Source organism: Eretmochelys imbricata, chromosome 2 (genome assembly GCF_965152235.1).
Source record: "Eretmochelys imbricata isolate rEreImb1 chromosome 2, rEreImb1.hap1, whole genome shotgun sequence".
NCBI lineage: Eukaryota > Metazoa > Chordata > Testudines > Cheloniidae > Eretmochelys > Eretmochelys imbricata.
The window spans coordinates 170,211,449-170,230,447 of record NC_135573.1 but is presented as its reverse complement, the minus strand read 5'-3'; the positions used below and the strand labels follow the sequence as shown (position 1 = coordinate 170,230,447).

At 40.8% G+C, this 18,999-nt stretch overlaps 1 protein-coding gene across 1 annotated transcript in view; it reads left to right on the top strand.

The window, feature by feature from the left end:
- ADCY1 (adenylate cyclase 1) overlaps positions 1-18,999 on the top strand; it is a 217,517-nt gene that overhangs the window by 69,245 nt on the left and 129,273 nt on the right. The window contains exon 2 of the mRNA XM_077809215.1: positions 6,256-6,405. Coding sequence (XP_077665341.1) covers positions 6,256-6,405 — 150 coding nt within the window. The remainder of the gene's footprint in view (positions 1-6,255; positions 6,406-18,999) is intronic.

The following is an 18,999-nucleotide window of genomic DNA, read 5'->3' as shown; positions in this document are numbered from 1 at the left end:
GCACCTAAATAAGAAGCTTGCTGAGCAGCTAGCAGTTAGTGGGTGGTCCTCACTTTTAAAAATGAGGCCAAATGTTTAGATGCTTTTATATTAAAGCTGGTTGGGAAATGAAATTTTTTATTTATTTTCATTGACATTTTGGGGAGGCTTTCTTGAAAATCTGAAAACCAAAATATTTTCAATTTTTTAGTTTAAATCTGAAAAAAAAATGGTTTTCAGTTGCTAAAAAAAAAACAAAAAAAGTATTTGTTTTTTTTTTTAATGAAAGCCCTGATGAAAATAGAAATATATTTAATCTCCCTGTACTATCTGCCTTAAGTGAAAGAAAAAAAGTAAACATATTAAGTGCATTCCTCAAAGCTCTCTTCCTCCCCACAAAAATCTTCTTTTGGTTTTAGTAGTAATAAGATGTAGGACTTGATGGCGCTTGACGATAATCCTTTGTTCTCATCGTACATCTTTCATCTAAAAATTTCCAGTATTATATACAATGCTGAGACTTACATTTTTAAAACTGTGCTCATGAGCTATATGCACCCTGGTCAAATACACATGCACACAGAAATGGGCGTACGTGCAAATCTTTGACTTATATGTGCAGATCATGCATTGTGCATGTGCACTTTCTAAAAATATGGCACATAAAGGCTGTCTTGCCTACGGTCACCTGCAGGGTCGTTGAAATATCCACGGTGGCTAATCCCCTACTAGGCCACATTACAACCATTTACTTTCCTCTTGAATATGAAAAGGAAGAAGAAAGAGTGATCAGCACAAAAGCACAAGATCTGCTTAATAACTGGCATAATTCAATAGAAAAATAAAATAGCAAGAATAAGGGAAGGCTTTTTCAAACTGGGAATAAATGTTAAATCTATAGATCATCTGTTTGGCTGGACTTTATTGGTACCAGGGAGTGCTGTTTGGGAAGCTGTTATGAACTAAAGGAACATTGTCAGCACTCTGCTCCTGTGTGTGATGACACTTCGGCACAAGGAGGTAGCAGATGTAGTAATTAAGTGTTCTCAAGAGGCTGTAAAATGAGCTGATTAGGTGAATTACTAGACCTAGCAAAGCCACATCAGGATCAAGAGGCAATCATGCATCGGGAAATATTAGAATTGACGGCATCTTGAAATTCTCTTCTACGCTGTCTGTCATGTGCGGTAAATAGAGGAGGTGCTCTAATGTTAACATATCCCATGGAAGGAAAGAAAGAAAAATATTTGACACTCTTGTTTAAAATGCTGATAAAACCTTGTTCATTTGCTTTTTGATCATTTACATCCTCTCTAATTCTCACACACACAAAGCCACAAAGTCTTGTCTCACTTTTCAGCAAAGATTCAATGGTATTGTGCTATAGTGTTAACGTTAAGGCCATGTCTCTATTATGGGGAGTATACCAGTGTCGCTACAGCATAACCCCATAGTGTAGATGCAGTCTTCACATTTATCCATCAGTATAAGAACACCATCTCCATTAGTGACAGTAGTGAAGACGATGAACGCATTCTTCTGTCAACCTGGTTACATACACAGTAAGTTGGCATGCCTACATCTCTCAGGGTTGTGGATTATTCGCATCCCAGAGCAACGTAGCTATGTCAGCCTAAATTTAAGTGTAGACCAGGCCTAAAACTCATTTAAGTAAGACTCTTATTACCAATGTTCTGTGTAGCCTGTTGCTCTTTCATGGATGCATGAGTTATAATGGAAAATGTATATTGCCTGTAGTAAAAATGATGATATTTTTCATCCATACATCTCAAAGTATTTTACAAGAGTGAGTGAATGTTATTGTTCTAGTTTTACAAACAGGGTAATTGAGGCACAGAAAGGATAAGTTATTTGCCCCCATGTCACTCAACAAGTCAATGAAAAGAACTGGGAATACCACTCAGTTTCTCCGATTACTAGTTTTTGCTCTTTCAGCTGGCCACAGATGCCTAAGAATCCACAAGAACTGGACCAGCATTTTCTGCAGATCTTGGCCTTCTACTAGAGCTGCTGACAGCAACCCCTCACTATTCCATTCTGCTGCATCCCCACCTCCCACGGGACAATGTGACAGCTCATGAACAGCTGTGCCACTGTGGGAGTGACTCAAGTAACTGATATTTGCAATTAAGGCCTCATCCAGAGAATGCCAAGCATCTGCAACTGCCATTGAAATCAGTCTTCAATCCTATATGAGATCACAGCCTTGACTTTCTCATTCAGAGAGCAAAATCTCATTTGATTTGGGGCTCTCGTTTTAAAAACTGTTCCACAGTGATTTACATCCCTCATTTACTTTTAGTCTATTCCAGCTGTGTACTTTAAGATCCTTCCCTATTAGAGCCATTACATAGGAGGCCCTCTGAGTAATCAAGAAACCATTTTAGCATTTGTGATTTCTCAGGTTTGTGTCATGTACCAGGTTATAGTCCAGTGGGAAGGGCTGGTTGTCAAAACCTCAAAGGTTTTTCAGTCAAAAACAGAAAATGGTTTTCAGGAAGGAATTTACTGCGGAACTTGTTATTCCAGCTAGTGGGTAACCTGGTTATGAACTGCATCAGTTATTTACAGTAGAACCACAGAGTTACGAACCGCTTGGGAATGGAGGTTGTTCGTAACTCTGAACAAAACATTATGGTTCTTTCAAAAGTTTACAAATGAACATTGACTTAATACAGCTTTGAAACTGTACTATGCAGAAGAAAAATGCTGCTTTCCCTTCATTTTTTTTTAGTAGTTTACATTTAACACAGTACTGTACTGTATTTCTTTTTGGGTTTTTTTGGGGGGAGGGCTCTGCTGCTGCCGCCTGATTATGTGCTTCCGGTTCCAATGGGTGTGTGGTTGACTGGCCACTTCGTAACTCTGAGGGTCTACTGTATTAAGAAAACATGCAAAACCAAAAGCTTCTTTGCAATTTATTGTCACATTAAGCAAACAAAAAAGCATTGTTTCTTTTTAAGCAAATAGAAAATACCACCTTTTTGCTACTACACAGAATATATGCCACTTATTACACTAGATGGTATTATTATGTATTTATTTGAATTAATGTAGAAGGAAGGGGCCCTAGTCATGGACCAAGACACTGTTGTGCTAGACGCTGTACAAACACAGAACAAAAAGACTGTCCCTTCCCCAAACAGCTTAGCATCTTATGAGCAAGGATTTAAACGACGACTTTTGGACATCACTAGTGGTTTTCTTTCTGAGGCTTCAATTTCTGGGTGCCCAACCCAAGACACCTTTTAAAAGCATTGAATTTTCAAACTTCCCTCAGCACTTTCTGAAAATTAGGACCCTTTAAGGTATCTCAAGTGGGGCACCCAGAAATTAAGACACCTAAAGGCACTAGTCATTTTTAAGACTCTTGGCCTAATTTTGACCTCTTGCTTGAGTCCATCTAGTTGGCAAAAGTAATTTCATTATTGGCTTTAATTCTGAAAACCTTACTAACCTTTCCTAGGTCATATGTCAGATAGTATATGTATATTGGGACCACAAAATGGCATACATCCAAGAAATCAACAGTGAAAGAAATATACACCATTTGCAGTCAGAAAAATAAATAAGTTAGAGGTCCTTGTGAGGGGAGGGAGAGAATATTATATCAGGAGACAATCTACCCTACTTTCTTTTCTCACATTCTTAATTCCGTGACTTTTACTTGCTTTATCGCTTTTCCTGATTCCCTGCAGGCCAACGCTTACAGCTAAGCCTCTGTTTTATCGTGCACTGCTCAAAACTTTGTCAGAAAATGGCTTACACTGCTGCGTTTGATAGTGGCTGCATGATTGCAACGACCCACCTACTGGTTGCTCAAGGTCCAGATGATCACCAAAGTTTGAGAGAAATCGTAATGACAGCCCTGGAACAGCTGGAAGATTGTTAAAATATATGCTCTTTTACTACTTCCAATAGAAGGCCAATAAATTGAATAAACTTTTTTTATTCCATCTAAAAACAATTATCCAGCTCCCATCTCACTGTAATATCAATATCCAAAGAAGAATATTAGGTTTTGACACCATTTGATAACACAGTCATGTTGCTAGAACCACTTCTGAGCAAAGTCATGCAATTTGCATTGTCCATAGTAGTTCTGATTGTTCATTTTGTGGTCTTTGATAGCTGCCTCCAGACTTGACTGCCATTGGACCAGCACAAATCAGCTTTACAACACACTGGTATTGCAATAGTCACAACTATTAGATCATGCAGTGTGTATGATAAAATGTAGACATTCGGTGATAGTGGCACCATTCATGCCTCTAAAAATCAGGCTCCATTGAAGTTTCTGTTGTACGTTTTCAATGGCTGTTATTTCTGCTGAAATTTGATAACACCATGAACAGCTTTCTATTACAATACGAGAACAGAGACATCTCTCTATGCCATCTATATCTCTAAATAACATTCACATTTTTTTTCATCTTCAAAGTGCTCTACAAGCAGTAACTCATCCCCGTGATCTGGATATATAATTAAATGTTTATCACCATTTTATAGATGTGAACATGGAGGGAGAGAGGCCATATATTTTTTTGCCCAAGGCCATAGAGAATCTTGTGCCTGTGTAAAGAAGGCAACCTAAGAGTCAGCTTCATTCCTCCCTCTCTTAAGAAGGGGCTGTAAGTACTTCTGTTCTGATCTTGGGGTGATGTCATTTTGACAATCGCTCCAAAGAAAAAGGAAGCCAGCACTTAATATTTTAAAGCCAAGGAGGAAATCAGTAGCAAAGTGAGGTCTCCTGTAGACACAAAACTGGAGCTGTAGGGGCACAGACTGTTGTGGTGGTGTTTTGCAGTTCATCTTTAAGTTTCTCACTAGGGTAGAATGGAATTACTCATATCCTTAAAATTACAGACATGCTTAAGTGCTTTGCTGGAGCAGGGCCTCACTTCTTAATTCAGCTCAAGACCCAATGGGATGAATCTAAGGTTGTACTTCATACAATAGGGCCTTGTTTTGGATTAACACGTATTTTTGTTACCATTCTTTCCTACGTAGAAGTGCAGTTTTCAATGTGAAATTTGTATACTGTCTAGCTCAGGGGTCTCAAACACGTGGCCCATGGGGTTTATTTTCTGTGGCCCACCAGCTCCCTGCGGCACCCCCGCGCACCCCCCTCCCCAGCATTTACCTAGAGCGGCTCCGGCCCGGCACGCACCAGGGGCAGAGCAGGCTCCCTGCCTGCCTTCCTTGCCCCCGCGCCACACCGGGAAGCAGCTGGGACCTGGGGGAGGGGGGACCCAGGGGTTTGTGTGTTGCCCTGGCTGCTCCTCCAGGGAGATTTCAGGGAAGGGATTGGAATGGGGGAAGGGAAGGGGTGGGAAGAGGCAGGGCAGGGGCAGGGCCTTACAGAAGGGGTGGAGTGATAGCGGAACCAGGGCAGCAGGGGTGGGGTGGTCAGTGGTGTGGCCCTTGGGCCAATGTACTAGTCTTCATGTGGCCCTCGTGGTCATTTGAGTTTGAGACCCCTGGTCTAGCTAGTCCATTTCCTCCTGTCTTCAGTATTTTGGTAGGGACTGATCCTGCCGAGTGCCTCTTACAACACACTGAGTGTCCTCAACTCCTGCCAAGGTCAATGGGATTTGAAGGCACTCAGCATGTTGTAGGAGGCACTCAGCGCACTGCAGGATCATTATGTCAATAATCTCTAGAACAGACGTTCAAAACCTCACAATATAATTGCTAACGGCACAGATGCAGGCCAGACAGCCTAGTGCATGAGGTACTGAAGAGGGACTTAGGGTAACTGGGTTCAATTCTTGGTTCAACCACAGATTTCCTGTGTGATTGTGAGCAATTCAGTTAATCTCTCTGTGCCTCAGTTCCCCATCTTTTAAAATTGGCATAATACTTCCTTACCTCACAGCGATGTTGTGAGGCTAAAATCTGTTATTGATTCGTGAGGTGATGGTGGTGAGGGTCATATTGGTACATAGACAGATTTGCCAATGACTTAATGAAAGACCTAATGATGAACAAAAATAATAATAAGCCACAGGTCATCTTAAGAGAAGGTACATTTAGCAAATTAAAAGTTGTAGACTGTGATGTATGCCTGCCTAGATGCATGACAGCTGGTATCGTTGCTTCTATACTGTTGTAATACAGGAAAGTGTTTCACCAATGTAGTCTATAGGGCCGGATTTTAAATATTCACTTTTTCATTCATGAGTAGTAATGTGAAAAAGAATCTGCATATTAAAATATTTTTGTCTTTTTTTTCTTCTTCTTCTTCCCTTACAGCTCATGGCCAATGCTATCCTGTTTGTCAGTGTAAATTTGTATGGGATCTTTGTGAGGATTTTGACGGAAAGGGCTCAGAGAAAGGCGTTCCTTCAGGCCAGGAACTGCATAGAAGACAGGCTAAAGCTGGAGGATGAAAATGAAAAACAGGTCAGTTTAAAAGAGCTCTTGCTTTATCTCTTCTTTCTTTGGTATCATTATAGATACATGCACTGTAAGTTGAGAGACTAATTCATGAGGAAAGGTCTTTAATTACCTTATTGCCAGGGGAGTTTCTCTGCTTTGCATTTTACTCTTGATCTGCCACAAAAAGACAGCATGCAGGAGCATCCACATAGTTAGCATTAGCTCAAGCACCAAAGTGGAAAATTTCTAGGCCGGGGAGAAAGGTAACATTTTAGACTATATAGAAATCATATTTTTATTTGCATGTGGAATGTAAGGTGGATTTTAGACATCCTATACAAATCTCTCTTCGCCTAGGTGTATGTCTGCCCCTCCTATTAATATTAATGAGCGTTATGGTAAAAACACACTTTACAGGGAGAACAGACTCCAGTGTTGCAGCAAAACAGTTTGGACCACAATCCATCCCTCCACTCATTTAAAAATAATACTGGTTTTAGTATATTTCACTTAAAACTACAGCAATCAGCCTTCCACGCTGACATAGAAATAAGATACGATAAGGAAAATCACTGCAGCAAAACTCATTATCACTTACTTGATGCCTGATCCAAATCCGGCTGCAGTCAGTCTTTCTGTTGACTTCAGTGGAGTTTGGATCAGGTCTTTGTTGTGATATACTGTTCACAGTCTATGATGAATATGTAGAGCCTTTTCTTTAAACAACTTTGGGTAGTTGGTTAAAATGGGACTTAGACCAAGGAGTGGTTTGGATCCTAGGTTTGGTTTTGTGAAACAAAATCCGCTCTGGTGAGATTTTGCAAAATCAGGTCTTCCCCCAACCCTTTAATTGTCTATCTCCTTTTGTAACACAGTCCAAAACAGGGACCATTGATCATAGAAATGCAGGGCTGTAAGGGACCTCGAGAGGTCATCTCGTCCACCCCCTGTGCTCAGGCAGGATCAAGTACACCTAGATCATCCCTGACTGGTGTTTCCCCAACCTGTTCTGAAAAACCTCCAATGTTGGGGATTCCACAGCCTCCCTTGAAAGCCTATTCCAGAGCTTAACTACCCTTATAGTTAGAAAGTGTTTCCTAATATCAAATATAATCTCTCTTGCTGCAGATTAAGCCAATTACTACTTGTCCTTCTTTCAGTGGACATGGAGAACAACTGATCACCAACATCTTTATAACAGTCCTTCACATATTTGAAGATTTGTTATCAGGCCCTATGTCAGTCTTCTTTTCTTAGGACTAAACATGCCTTTTTTTTTTTTTTTAAAGTGTGTTCTTGATAGGTAGGGCCCTACCAAATTTACGATCCATTATGGTTAATTTCACAGCCATAGGATTTTAAAATTGGTAAATTTCACGTTTTCAGATGTCTAAATCTGAAATTTCATAGTGTTGTAACCGTGGGGACCCCAACCCAAAAGGGGATTGTGGGGAGGTCGCAAACCTGTTGTGGGGGGATCAAGGGATTGCCACCCTCACGTCTGTGCTGCCTTCAAAGCTGGACTCTGAAGGCAGTAACCATGAAGCTTCCTGCAGCCAGAGGAGGTTCCCGGAGGTGGAGGTGGGTCTGAGCTCTGCCCGAGAGTGGCTGTGCAGGGGTGGACAAGTCCCGTGTCTCCCCAGCCCAGCCGGAGCTAGGAGCCCCCTGGCTGGGGCGCTCCTAGCAGCAGGGGGAGATCGGATTTCACTGGGAAGGGCTTATTTCACAGTCTGTGACACATTTTTCATGGCTGTAAAATTGGTAGGGCCCTACTCATAGGACCGGTTTTCTAAACCTTTTGTCAATTTTTGTTTCTCTCCTCTGAACTCTCTCCAATTTGTCCACATCTTTCGTAAAGCGTGGTGCCTAGAATTGGACACAGCACTCTAGCTGAGGTGTTACCACTGCTAAGTAGAGCGGGACAATTACCTCTCATCTCTTACATACGACACTGCTGTTAATACACCCCAGAATGATATTAGCCTTTTTGCAAATTTATCACTTTGTTGATTCATATTCAACTTGTGGTCCATTATAACCCTCAGCAGTACTACCATCTAGCCAGTTATTCTCCATTTTGTAGCCATGCATTTGATTGTTCTTTCCTAAGTGAAGTACTTTGCACTTTTTATTGAATTTCATCTAATTGATTTCAGATCAATTCTCCTTTTTTTCCAAAGTCGTTTTCAATTCTAATCCTATTCTCCACATGGTACATCTATGGCTAGAAGAGTATGGCCCCTGTGAGACCCCACTAGATATGGCCTCCCAGTTTGACAGTGAACCACTGATAACAACTCTTTGAGTACAGTCTTTCAACCACTTGTGCCACCCATCTGATAGTAATTTCATCTAGACCACATTTTCCTAGTTTGCTTATGAGAATATCATGTGGAACTTTGTCAAGAGTCTTACTAAAATCAAGGTATATCAAGTCTACTCCTTCCCCCTTTCCTCTAGGCCAGTAACCCTGAAGGAAATTAAGTTGGTTTGACATTATTTGCTCTTGAAAAATCCATGCTGGCTATTCCATATAACCCAAATATCCTCTAGGTGATTACAAATTGTTCTAGAAATACCTGTTCCTGATTTGGTGATTTATAGTAGACCCCTACCATAATGCCACCCTTATTTCCCCCCCTTTTATCTTTACCCAGAGACTTTCAACTGGTCTTTCTCTCATCTGTTTCTGGACCTCAGAACAAGTGTATATATTCTTGCTGGTTAATATAATGTCTCTTCCCTCTTTTCCTTCCTGAAAAAGCTATACCGCTCTATACCAATATTCCAGTCATGAGACTTAGCCCACCAAGTCTTGATGACTACTTAAGTCATAATTTAGCGTTATGTACTAATACTTCCAGTGCTCTCTGTTCATTCCCCATACTCCTTGCATAGCCATAGATAGATGTACCATGTGCATGTGTATTTATATAACACGTACATACATAGATACCTCTGACTTCTTTGCCTTTGAACTTTGGGAGTCTGGATAAAAAGTAACCTTCATTCAAATCACTCTTTTTGTTTTGGTTATGATTAAACCCAATTGACAAGGGAGCAGATTTTCCAAGTGCATGGCATTTAGGCACCCAAGTCACAATGATATTCAGTGGGACTTAGATACCTAACTTTTATTTCTGCCTTTTGAAAATCTACTTCTGTGTTCTCAAACCAAAGCACCGTTTGTTTTGCCCATCTCTAGGTATTTGAAACGTGTCTTTGATACCTATCTGTAAAAAAGCAAAGAAGCAAATGCCTCCCCAAAAACAACAGACAAAAGAGAGGCACTTTGCACAATTTTTAAAGTAAAATTCCCGTGATAAACATTTTTCTAATCCAATATGCAAGTACACCAGTACACTGAGTACCTTACATTCTTCACTTTAATACATTGGCAGATATTCCTTTATGCAGTACAATATGCAGTGGTGAAAAGCACTGATTTACCAATATACAGTACCTTCAAACAACTTTTGGTGACTTCCACTCCTGCTCTTAAACTAAATAACACTTCTAAAACAGGGAGGGGGGAACCCCATCCCCCTCCGTCCAAAACCCCACCAAGACGTGATTACAAGCTACAATACTCTTATCAGGCCATTATGGCCTAATGTAGCACAAGTTTCCAGTTGATAACACTCTGAGGCCTATTTATCATGCAATTTAGTCCCACTGAGAACTCTAGGGCTGTTGAAAGGTGGAGAGGTGGGGATAAATTACATCAGTGAACTACTTGGGCATGTATAATCATCCTGGTAACTTCATTTGGTGAAATACAAATATTAAATGTAAAAAAGGAAAAGTACTGATATTCTTAATCCGTTTTTGTTCCTATGTAAATGCCCTGACCCAAATACTGTAGCCTTTTTACATTAAGAATTTCAAACCAAAATGTTTAAACCCTTTCCCTGATGTTTCTACGCATGTAATTAATGAAACAGCAAAAGCAGACCCCTGTTGACTTTTGAACACACACAATCTTTTAGACTTAAAATGGTGACTTTGTGAAGACAGAGACTGCAGCTGTATCTATCTGCAAGGGACATTTCCTCCTCTGTGGATTTCCTTTAGCAGCTACACATGGTAACTGTGGTAAATTTGTTTATAATGGGGAATGCTAAGATCCCTCTTTTTTTTGTACACCGCATGTTCAGAAAGTCAGCATCCCTTATATTAGGAGCATGCAAGAAGGCATTTGAAGCAGAGTGATGTAAATGCTAATTTTTTTTTAAACTTTTTGCTGTCTGCAGTTAAGACAGATAAATTATCTCATTGGCATGGCAGCATGCATTCATTATGCTGCCAGATGGGAGGCTAAGGTTCAAAAACAACCACTGAATCCAAGGCTCTGGGCCAAGAGAGACTGTGTGCATAAGAGAATAACTGTGATCAGCCTCTTGGGAAAAGCATGCTGCTCCCGTTATTCATAAATCTCAGCAGCAATACCATCCTTTCTAGAGCAAGCCGCTTAATGTAAATATCCTGCTGCTATTGAAATGAAAGGCCAAACTCCCAAAGGAGCAGGGTTTGTGCCCAGAACGTGTAATTGCAACCAAAAGACCTCCATTTTTCTTTTCTCTCTGTTTTACCCATATTTTCTACTCTGCAATCAAGAAAACAAAGAAAATATTAATTTAGGTTGAGGTCACCTGCTTAGTGTGCAAGGCGCTCCCTTCCCCTACACTGCATGAGCTACTTGCATTGCAATTCACAACACAGTGAGAAGAGCAGCTTTCTGGAGCTGCTACTTCTCCTCCATTGCAGGTTGGTGGGGAGTGAGTGGAATCTTGGCCGTGCAGACACGATACTAATCTGCTACTGGAACAAAGGGGGAACCAGGGAGGTAATTGTGACTTGGTGAGTAATAATTCCCTTCCTGGTGTGCGTTTGGGGTGGGGCAGCTACCTGGTGTTCCTTACCATGGGCAGACTGTAAAGATACAACTAGCCCCGCACCCTCTAGTTAGGGTTGTGTAATATTAGCAGTACTTGTTCACTGGGTATTCACTTGCCAGTGATTTTTTTTGCGGGGGAAGGGGGCGACATATTCCTGAGTTTGATCCAGGGTGAAAGTGCATCACTTCCACCAGCTAAATGATGTACTTTCTGCAGCATTACCAACCTGTGAAAAGTGCCTTTTTGTTTTCCCCCAAAAAAGGTGAAAAAGTCTGACTTTTTGCCGAATCTCAGGGACCAGTCCTAATATCATATTGGGTTTTGTCTTTAACGTCAATGAGGGTAAGTCGGGCTCAGGATTTTTCTCTAGTTTAGTGACAATCTCCCACCACTCTACATAATACCTCTTAACCCCTTCATGTGTCCACTGCACCTTTGTGTTTAATTCATGTAGACTATTGTATTAAAAAAGATTTCTAGCCCTACCTGATGGTCTCGGGTTAAGTCTCTACTTTGCTATGGAGAGGTCCAGGTTTGACTCTTAAGACGTGTCTGCACAGCAGATTACTGTGCAGCAAGCCAGGGTGTGACTCTATAGAGCACCAGTTTGCTATGCAGTAACAGCATCCCATATGGCCGCTGATACAATGTGCTGTGGCAGTGTCGACATGGGATGACACTACTGTGTGGCAAACTGGTACACGGTATATTCACACCCGATGTGCTGCATAATGACTTGTCCTGTTGACAGGCCCTTAGTAATGTTACTCAGGGCAGCAAGGAATAGAAGTATGAACCAATCAACTTGCAAGTGAACAGGATTAAAAAATGAAGTTTGGTACGGATGGAGTACGAGTGTGTCTGAGGAAAGGTAAAGTACTTATTAACCCAGATCCTGCAAACACACCTCAGTGTAACTTTACACGTGTAAGTGTTCCTTCTGAGTGGAAGGGGATGATTCATGTGCATACAACTGTATATATATAAAAGAGTTTGCAGGATTGGGCTATGTTCTGAATCCTGCTAGTAAGGGATCAGCTTTTTGTTTCCCTTATGCCTTACTCTTGCAGTTAGGCAGGCGTAACTTGCCAGCTGTGCTCTAGTTAATGGATAATTGGTTTCCCCGACACTTCCTGTCCTTCTTAGCGCTTTGTGACTTGAATTTATAATTGCAACATTGTATACATGGCCCTGCAGAATCGAAGCCTAAATATACCACTGAGATGTACACAGTACAATCCTCCCTCCAAAAAAAGTAAAACACTCTGTGTCTAAAAGCTATACTTTGAGTCTAGATCAACCAGTAATTATGGACTTGATGCAGGCATCATTGGGTGAGGTTCTATGGTCCGTTTTATGCAGGATGTCAGAACAGATAACCCTAATAGTCCCCTTTCCAAAGTGGAAGGTGTAGAGGGGGAGTGATTGCTGGTCAACACAGCAGTAATTACAAAGATCCCATAGGCCCCACTCCTGTGTAATCCATCCCTTATGTACATGCTTAACTTTAAGTACCAGGTAAATCCAAGTGAATCCTAAGGCTACTCATGGTACTAAAGTTAAGCATGTGTGTAAGTGTTTGCAGGAGTGGGGCCTTAGGTTGCTGATCCCTCCGTCTGCAGGTTTGGCTATCGTACCCCGTTTTGCTGCTCTCTGCAACCTGCAGTGGAAGGTGCATGTGGCTGAATTAATACCCGCATTCATTTTACAATGGAATTTGGTCTCTGAGGACCTGTTATTAGGCAGAGAAATGTCTCAATTAGCTGAATGTGTCTAATAGCAGAAGGTGGGGTTTTCATATAGCATTGGTATCTAGAAACGCAAAACAAAACAAAAACAACACCCAAGGCATCTTGCAGAGTATAGGTCTGTAAACTGTATTATCTATGCACTTTAATTGTATTATAATTGTACTTACATTATAAGAATTTTTATAAATTACAGAATAATTATAACCTCATTATATCATATTAAAAACCAGAAAACCAAAGAAATTCATAAAAGAACATTATTCATACCTGCTGTCATATCAGGAACTTCAACCCTTGCACTTACAGTTTAATTCCACCCCAGTAACACACTGACATTTAAACAACAAAATCAGCTTTCAGCCATTTCCATTATCTAGCACAAGGTCTCAGAGCTATGCCAAGTAAACTGATTTTAAAGCCTATAAAATACAGTACACGAACCCTGATTCCCAGGCACAAGTCTCAGTTAAGCTAATGTCTCTATTAACTTCTTCTGAGTTGCATAGGGCAGGCTCGAGTTATTAATAATTGATATAATGTAGGAGAGAGGTTTTGAACTATTCCTCATTCCAATATATCTTTCTCATAGATGTGTCGAAATATTTAAGGCAACTAAAATGAAATGAGCTCTTAATTATCCTAATGGAATCTTTGCTCATTCATGGTAGGTTGAAGAGATGAACAAAAACAGTTAAATTAAAATTTTCCATTTTGTAGCATTCTAAAAACTGTTAAAACTTCAGCAGCTACGGGGGATTCAGTGATCACCATCACAGTGGGCGGCACTGAGGTGGGAGGGTGCTTGGGTTTGGATCATCTCGGTTAACAAGAAGTTGGAGAATTATCAGTCACTTTTTGTTGGAGCGGGGAATATGATACCCCCTAATCACCTTCTCCTTGATAGGCACATAGGAGGCCACTACTGTTTCAATGCTTCCCCAGCAGCAGCAGCAGGGTCTGCCCTCCCTTTTCCCACTCTTTCCCCCTCCCCGCCCCCAGACCCTAGACAGTACCCTCACTCGCCCCCGGAGCTTTTGGGTTGGATGGGGCCTGGTGCTGAGCACCACGTCGCAGCTCCTGTTCCCAATCTTAAAATTCTGCAAAATGTTGCATATTTTATGGCAAAATGACACAATATAATCACGTCAGTTTCAATTATTTTGGTAATTTATTTCAAAATACCTGTCAGCAAGTATGATTCAGGAAATGTTTTTTGACAAATAGATTCCTCACTAGGCATATAATACAGAATGCTGAGCATTGCAGCCCCTAACTTTTAGACACGTAGAAAGTCACAGGAACAACGCTGTGATTCACAAAGTCTGAATCAGGCATCTAGGCTCCTATACAGTGAACGGCAAGAGATAGTCGCCTTAGAATGTGATCCATAAAGCCAGCATGCTAGGTGGAAAGCCACCTAAGCTAGCCAATTAGAGATGTCGATGAGAGGGGTATGTTATCCTCTCATGGAGATAGGCACCTAAGTCCATGCTGAAGGAAGGTACCTGTCTCTTCTAGTGATCCACAAACCAGGGGATGATAGGTGCTTCTCTGCCTACGTTGCAGGTGGGATCCAATCCAGTGGGCGTGCTCAGAGGCCACCTAAATGCACAAAGTAGAGGGAGGGGGAGGAGGACCTCCCTTATAACATTTAGCCTAGTGGTTACAGCACTCACCTGGAACGTGGGAAATCACCAGTTCTGCCTGATATGGGGAAGGGATTTGAACAGAGATCTTCCACCTCCCAGGTGAATACCCTAACCACTGGGCTATAGAGTCATTCTCACTTGTTTCCTGGACCAATTAATATTTAATTATTCAATTATTTGATTAAAGTGGAACCACTTCAATAGGTGAGATTGAGGGACATCCCATCACGCAGTGATTAGGAGTCTACAGGGGTCGATGGTAGCCAGATAGGAGTTTTGTGGATCTCAATAGCATCTAAAACCAGGACTTAAGCACCTAAGTACCTTTGTGGTTCCAGGATATAAAGCTTGTCGTTACATAGTTAAGGATAGGCTACTATATTGCTTTCAGTAGATAACATCTTGTATCACACTCGTTAGAGAAAATAATCATGCATCAGAACTCTAGAAAGTAAGAACATATGTCACTGAAGTTAAATAAGAAAATGAGAAGGCATTTTGTCAAGGTTGGCTTTTAAGTCTAAAGCGCTGTTTTCTAATGTAACCTTGTGTGTGAATTCTCACATGTTCATGGATGTGCTCTGAGTTCTTTGTAGGATGGAAATACAGGGAGACAGTTTCAAGTCAACGAAGCATTTGTAGTGTGTTTCAGTTAGTTGCCTCGGGGGAGGCACTAACAAACCATTGTGCAAAATAGTACATCCTTATGAATGTGTGGCTTGGACTGTTCTTATTTCAGCAGTAGAAGACTGATATCCTGAATACTCTTATAGGGCTGTATCTTCTGTATGTTTCTAAATCAAATCTTCCTCCCCCTCACTGATGTCCCTACAAATGTGTTCACCCATAAGTGCATCTTGAAAGCCAACCAGCTCTTTAGTGCAAGTTAACTTATGTTCTCATCTCAGTCTTTAAAATATCATAAACTATCTTCAGGTGCTGTAAATTGGTATAGCTCCACAGAGTCCAGTAGGGCAACATCAATTTACAGCAGTTGAAGATCGGGCCCTACTTGTGTTTCATGCATTATCACAGGGCTTTGCAGGAAATGAATCCTGCCCTTAATTCAGCAAGCTATGTGTGTAATAGCAGGTGTGCTTTGTTTTGGATCTAAAATAGGACAGCAAACATGTTTTGCCCTACTAGAGAGCTGCATGTGTCCTAAGCTAGCAGACTACACCTCTGCTGGTAGAAAGATACCAGACAATGTAGTAACCTGTCCCCTTTTCTTGTAATATAATGTATTTTGTATGCTGTTGTTGTTATGGGAGTATTTTGTTTGGATTTTTATCATTTTGGAGTGAGGGATATTTTTTTATTTCGTTCAGATTTCCAAATTCCTTCAGATTTCACAGAAGAAACAGGTATCTAGTACATCTTTGACTTATGCTAATTTTCCTATGTGGTCTCATTCCTTTTTCTGTCTTAGTATTGATTGGAAAATCTCTATTGTACGTGGTAAGTGTAGATTAGCATCAAGTGAATCTGATTGCTTAAAATTGGTGAGTTCCCTCACAGCTTCCTTTGTTTATTCCAGGCTTTTTTCCTTCCTTTTTCTTTCTCTTTAAGTTGCAATCCATTTTTTAATTTTTTTGGCAGATTGCATGGCTAGGATTGCTTTGCTTTCCACTGTAGAGATAACATGGACAAATAGCCAGTGACAGGTGTTGCTAGATCTGTATAATTTGTTCAGAAACATATCAGTTGGTTTTCTGTGCCTTGAGTTATTTATGGTTTTACTCCTAAATTTGATCCCCAGATTGGTTTTTGGGTAGTCTCGAGAGATTTTCTGGTTTTCTGATATGCAATGAGATTCTTTCTGCATAGGTATAAGTGTTCTTGTGGTCTGACTATTAGGCCAAGATTTTTCAATAAGGAGTTGCTGGGTGCTCGACACTTTTTTGAAAATCTGACCACTTATTTGGGTTCCTAAATATTGATTTAGGAGCCTAACTTCAAGATCAAGATTTTCAAAACTAGGAGTCTAGAGTGCTTTTTATGTTCCTGACGTCTAGATCAGTTGTAGCACGATCAATCACAATGCTGCTCTCTGTTGAGCTAAAGGTAAACCTTCCTATGGAGTGCCCACTTGCGCTACACTATTAAGAATCTATAGATCAAGGTTTTCATACAGACTTATTTTCTTTCTGTACATTTGGACAGAATTATCAAAACAATTTCTTCTGTCCTGTGATGTGTTGTGGTGGGGTGCCTCACCTCTAAATATGTGTTTATTTATTTTAACCTGCAGAGGTGAAGTCTGATTTTTCCCCTCCCCTAACTCACATTAATATTTTATTGTCCCCATGTATGGTAATTCTTAGCATTCAGATAGATATAGAAAGTTATGGCAGCTGTCCCAGATGGTGGAGATATCATATGCATGAAGGACTTATCGCTCACTGAGAGAGGACTGAGAGTATTTACTTGGGGGTTTAATGTTAGCTTGGTGTGACTAACAACAAAGGCACGGTTCAAGGTTAGAAATCAAGAGATCCTTCAGCAAGAAAGGAAACTTCTCTGTTCTGAGCTGCACTGTTTGTGAAGTGCCATCTGCTTTACCATTTCTCTTGAAAATGAGCAGTGTCGGTGAAGATGCCGTTCATAATGCCATCATCTTAGCAGCAGCAATAAGAGAGGATCCCAATGACAGTATTATTGTCGATTTCATGACAGTAGAATGCTGCGATTATCAAGTGAGGCTCAGATGTACAACGCCATGACGATGGAGCGCTTCAGTGTATAGCAGCCACTAGCGCACACATCTCCACGTACTTGCCTGATTAAGAATTACGTAGCACGTTAGCCATGTTCCTTCTGATGGGTTCATTTATTTATTTGAACGAGACCAGCCTTGTGTAAAGTAAAGCAGCTTTTCAAGCTGTGCTTTTAATATCTCACTTGTTTTTCTACATCTGTTTAGCATGTGTAGCAGGATTTGGACAGCACTGCTGGTATGGCTGGATAATTAATCTAAAATGCAGACTCACACTCAGTGGGTCTAATCCTCCTTCTATTAAACTCACTGAGAGTTTTACCATTGATTCAGTGGGAATAGAAGGACAGAATACTCTTAGTTTGCCATAGAGAACACAAACATGAAGATTTGGAGTTATCTAAGCGGGTGGTATTTATGTAGCTTAGGTACTTATGTGACCCTCCCCCCACAAACACATATACACACATTAGCAGAGTATGTGAGTGCCTTACAGTACCTCAGGGACTTACACATGTGCTTCCCACTCGAGCTGATAGGAGTTACATACAAGCAAAAAAAGGAAGGAGTGTGGCCCTTCATGTGGGGACTGTAAGACAATAACTTCTTAATTAGTATACATTTTCACACTTTTAATTTAACAACTTCTAACAAACATTTACTGATAGAGTATGTCAGCCCCAACCTCAAATGAGTTTGAACCCTCACCTCGAAAGGGCCTTCTACGCTTCCCAGGTATTTCTCTGAACAGCTGATATCATCGATACCCCTAGTCTCTGATGAGCCTCAAACTCTTTGAATAAAGTAAAATGTTTACTGAACAATGACATGAACAGTTTGTGGTAAATGTGAAGGCTTACCACATTGCCTCAGTCATTCTGTCCTTGGGAGGAGAACACTGATATAAGGACTGTATGAGAATGCAGAATTTAAGTAACACTGTTTCCATAATTATTGAACATCCTGGTGTTGGTGTTGAAGGACTTTGTCAGGGCCCTGACATACAACGTCTGGTAAGATGATCTATCTCATGATAACTCCTCTCGTCCCAGGGCACTACTCCCTGGATGGACAGTTTCACCTCTCTCTAATTTGGCTGAAGTTCTCCGTTGCCATAAAATAGGAACAGTGAAACCCTCCTACTGTGAAATGTCTTTTTCTTGTTTGAAAACTCTCCCATCAATATAAGCAGGGTTTTCTTTATAACAGGGAGAGGGTAAAAGTGCTTTTCTTCCTCATCCCAGTAGCAATAGTAGGAACTCAATTCACTCTTTGTAGATAATATGGCACTGATAGGTTTGTGGGGAAAGAAGACCTTATCTTAATCTGTAGTAGGAAACAGCTGCAGTTATGTTGTTTCATTTCCTTTGCATTCTCTGTTGGTAGCCACTGTAGAAATATTAACAGCCTCTCTTCTCCCACGCTCCTTGCTGCTTAGTTGTGCTTTCTTTTTTCTTCCTCCCATTTGCCTCTTCTCTCTGGGAACAGAGGAGGAAAGGGAGGTGAAATACAGCATTCCACACCGAGCTGGTAAGTGGTGATTGCGTCACTTCAAGAAGATTATCAGGATGGCACCAATTTGTAGCAAAGAGAAACTTGGACTC